Source organism: Heterodontus francisci, chromosome 45, assembly GCF_036365525.1.
Source record: "Heterodontus francisci isolate sHetFra1 chromosome 45, sHetFra1.hap1, whole genome shotgun sequence".
NCBI classification, from domain to species: Eukaryota; Metazoa; Chordata; class Chondrichthyes; order Heterodontiformes; family Heterodontidae; genus Heterodontus; species Heterodontus francisci.
The window spans coordinates 4,839,864-4,843,206 of NC_090415.1; the positions used below are offsets into that span (position 1 = coordinate 4,839,864).

Sequence of the window (3,343 nt, forward strand, 5' to 3'; positions counted from 1 at the left end):
GATAGACGGATAGATAGATAGATAGATAGATAGATAGATAGATAGATAGACAGACAGATAGATAGATAGATAGATAGATAGATAGATGAATAAGTGGATGGATAGACAGATAGTGAGTTTGATCTCACATTAATGTCAGCCTACCTGCATTCTACCTGACACTTTCCCTCAATGTCCCTTTGTCCTATGCAGGTACTGACCTGGATTACAAACGACGCCGGCATCTTCTCTGTGATTGCAGTTATGTTGCCCCAGTGCTTTCAGCGTGCACTCTTGCAGCAACAGCTCCATCCCGTAGCACTTGACATCGTCCAGCCAGATCTCCTCCGAGCCTTGCCCGAACTTGGCCGAGCCGTGGGCTAGCTCGGCGAACCCGCAGTCCATTTGGCGGCAGACGACGACGGCATCCGGCATGTCCCAGTAGTCGTCACAGATTGTCCCCCAGGTTTCATTGTGGTAAACCTCCACTCTGCCATTGCAGGTATTACTGCCGTTCACCAGTCTCAACCTCAAGAACTCTAATGAGAAAGTTGAAACAGAATGGACAAACAACCTCAGCTCAAAGCAGACTGGGAACATGGGAAATAGGGCCATTCGGCCCCTCGAGCCTGCACTGCCATTCAGCTAGATCATGGTTGATCTTTGACCTCAACATCAATTGCTCACACTCTTCCCATAATCCCTCCATAATGTCAATATCTAGAAATCGACCCATCTCTCTCTTGGACATGCTCAATGATTGAGCCTCCACAGTCCTCTGGGGTAGAGCATTCCACAGATTCACCACCCTCTGAGTGAAGTAATTCCTCCTCAACACAGCCCCAAATGGCCGACCTCATTTCCCAAGACATGTACAACACGCAGAAGTCCATATTGTCTTGTTACGGACATGAGAGCAATACTGACAGAAAGAGCCAGCTGGGCCTCGGAATACCTTTTTGGGTGGGATTAGAACCCAACCCGATATTTAGTCCAGTGGAATTGGCTCCGACAGAGCATCGAGAGGTGCGGCAAACAAGCGGAGAATTTCTACCGCCAAGTCTGGGGGAACCATTTCCAGTAAAGTGGGGGAGGCTTCTTCCATTGGCAAGCTATTAAGTTACTTCCTATGCTGGAGGCAGAGAGTTTGATCCAACCCCATTGATGGATGTTACATGCTCTTCGGTATGTGCACAGTTGGCCTCGTGCCAGCAAAGCATTTGCAAAGGCTCGGAACATAACCAGCGACACTCTGAACCGAATTGTCACCCAAACAGTGATAACAACACCGACTTGCATTTATATAGCCCCAGGTGCTTCACGGGTAGCGCGCATCAAACAAGATTTGGCACCAAGGTGTGCAAGGAGCAGACTCCCTTCGTACTGGTCCCACAGGCGTTCCCTGCGCTCAAATCTCTGGAGCAAGGTGTGAACAGAATGACGTATTGGGTGGCAGTAATAAGAGCGCACCAATACTTAGAAGCATTTGCTACAGTGCCACGCATCAGACTTGTGATCAAGGCTGGAGCTCATGGAATAAAAGGGACGGTAGCAACACGGATACGGAATTGGTTGAGTTACAGGAAACAAAGATTATGGTTCGTGGATGTTTTTCGGGCTGGAGGAAGTTTTGTCGTGGAGTTCCCCCAGGGGTCAGCGTTGGGACCCTTGCTTTTCCTGCTATATATTAATGACCGAGACCTCGGCGTACAGGGCACAATTTCAAAGTGGGCGGATGGTTTGAAACTCAGAAGCAGTGTGAACTGTGAGGAGGATAGTGTCGAACTTCAAAAGGACACAGACAATTTGGTGGAATGGGCAGGCAGGTGGCAGATGATGTTCAATGCAGAGAAATGTGAGGTGATTCATTTTGGTAGGAAGTACATGGAGAGACAATATACAATAAAGGGAACAATTCTAAAGGGGGTGCAGGAGCAGAGGGACCTGGGTGTACATGTGGATAAGTCATTGAAGGTGGCAGGACAGGTTGAGAGAGCAGTTAATAAAGCATACAGTATCCTGGGCTTTATTAATAGGGGCGTAGAGTACAAGAGCAAGGAGGTTATGTAGAATTTGTATAAGACACTAGTTTGTCCTCAGCTGGAGTATTGCGTCCAGTTCTGGGCACCGCACTTGAGGAAAGATGTGAGGGCATTGGAGAGAGTACAGAAGAGATTCAGGAGAATGGTTCCAGGGATGAGGAATTTCAGTTATGAAGATAGATTGGAGATGTTAGGACTGTTTTCCTTGGAGAAGAGAAGGCTGAGAGGTGATTTGATAGAGGTATTCAAAATCATGAGGGGTCTGGACAGAGTAGATCGAGAGACACTGCTCCCACTGGTGAAAGGATGGAAAACGAGAGGGCACAGATTGAAAGTATTTGATAAGAGAAGCAAATGCAACACGGGGGGGGAAAAACTTTTTCACACAGCGAGTGGCTAAAGTCTGGAATGTGGTGGAGGCAGGTTCAATTGACGCATTCAAAAGGGAATTAGACAGTTCTATGAAAAGGAAGAATGTGCAGGGTCATGGGGGGAAGGTGGGGGAATGGAACTGAGAGAATTGCTCTTGCAGAGAGGCAGTGCAGACACGATGGGCCGAACGGCCTCCTTCTGCTCTGTAACAGTTCTATAATTCTGTGATTCCAGCACCACTTTAAGTAACGTTACTTGACCCAAACCTTCAGACGCCAATCCGTTTTCCACACCGAAAGGAACTGCAAGAGAAAAAAAAGACAAGCGTACGGTTATCAAGGCAGTCACAAGACACCACTTGGTGCAAGAAATCTGCAACCAAAATGGAAAACAGTGCAAAATAACCAGAAAAATCAGCAGAATCAGTGGACAGAGAGGCATCGGGAAGTCAAGATTCAGGTCGATGACCCTTCACTGGAGCTGGAAAACATGAGTGAGGAATAGATACTCAGCTAGGGCAGTAGAGGAGTGGGACTGGATGTGGCTGTTTGATGGGCAGCATTAGATTAACCGAATGAAGAGATGATGTGCAAGGCAATTGGTGGTGATGAATGGGACCAGGACGGAAACAAACCCAGGGCTGATGTAAATGGTCGGAGTAGAGTCGGAGAGGAGAGGGAATGCATGAGAAACTATGCCAAAACTAAGAGTGCAAGTCGGCTGGTGCAACCCTGGGTGCATACTACCCCATTAGTCTTGCGCTGGTGGAGTATCCCCACGTCAAGCAGTGGTTCGCACATCTCCAGTAGCAACATCTCCAATTCAATCAGTCGCCATTGCCCAAAGAGCACAGGAGGGTCGATTCATTCAATATTGAGTCCATGAGACTGTAAAGAAGCTCATAGAATTATGGGGGTGCTGTTCCCTGTGCATGCTTTCACATTCATTGC

The 3,343-nt window shown here is 47.8% G+C and overlaps 1 protein-coding gene across 1 annotated transcript in view; it reads right to left on the reverse strand.

Moving 5' to 3' along the window:
* The window catches only part of LOC137356161 (deleted in malignant brain tumors 1 protein-like), a 33,515-nt gene extending 30,825 nt beyond the window's left edge, over positions 1 to 2,690 (reverse strand). Inside the window, exons 1-2 of the mRNA XM_068021975.1 lie at positions 2,660 to 2,690; positions 201 to 518 (exon numbers count right to left, since the gene is read on the reverse strand). Of these exons, the coding sequence (XP_067878076.1) occupies positions 201 to 414 (214 nt within the window). The 5' untranslated portion in view covers positions 415 to 518; positions 2,660 to 2,690. The remainder of the gene's footprint in view (positions 1 to 200; positions 519 to 2,659) is intronic.
* Positions 2,691 to 3,343: the final 653 nt, after the last annotated feature.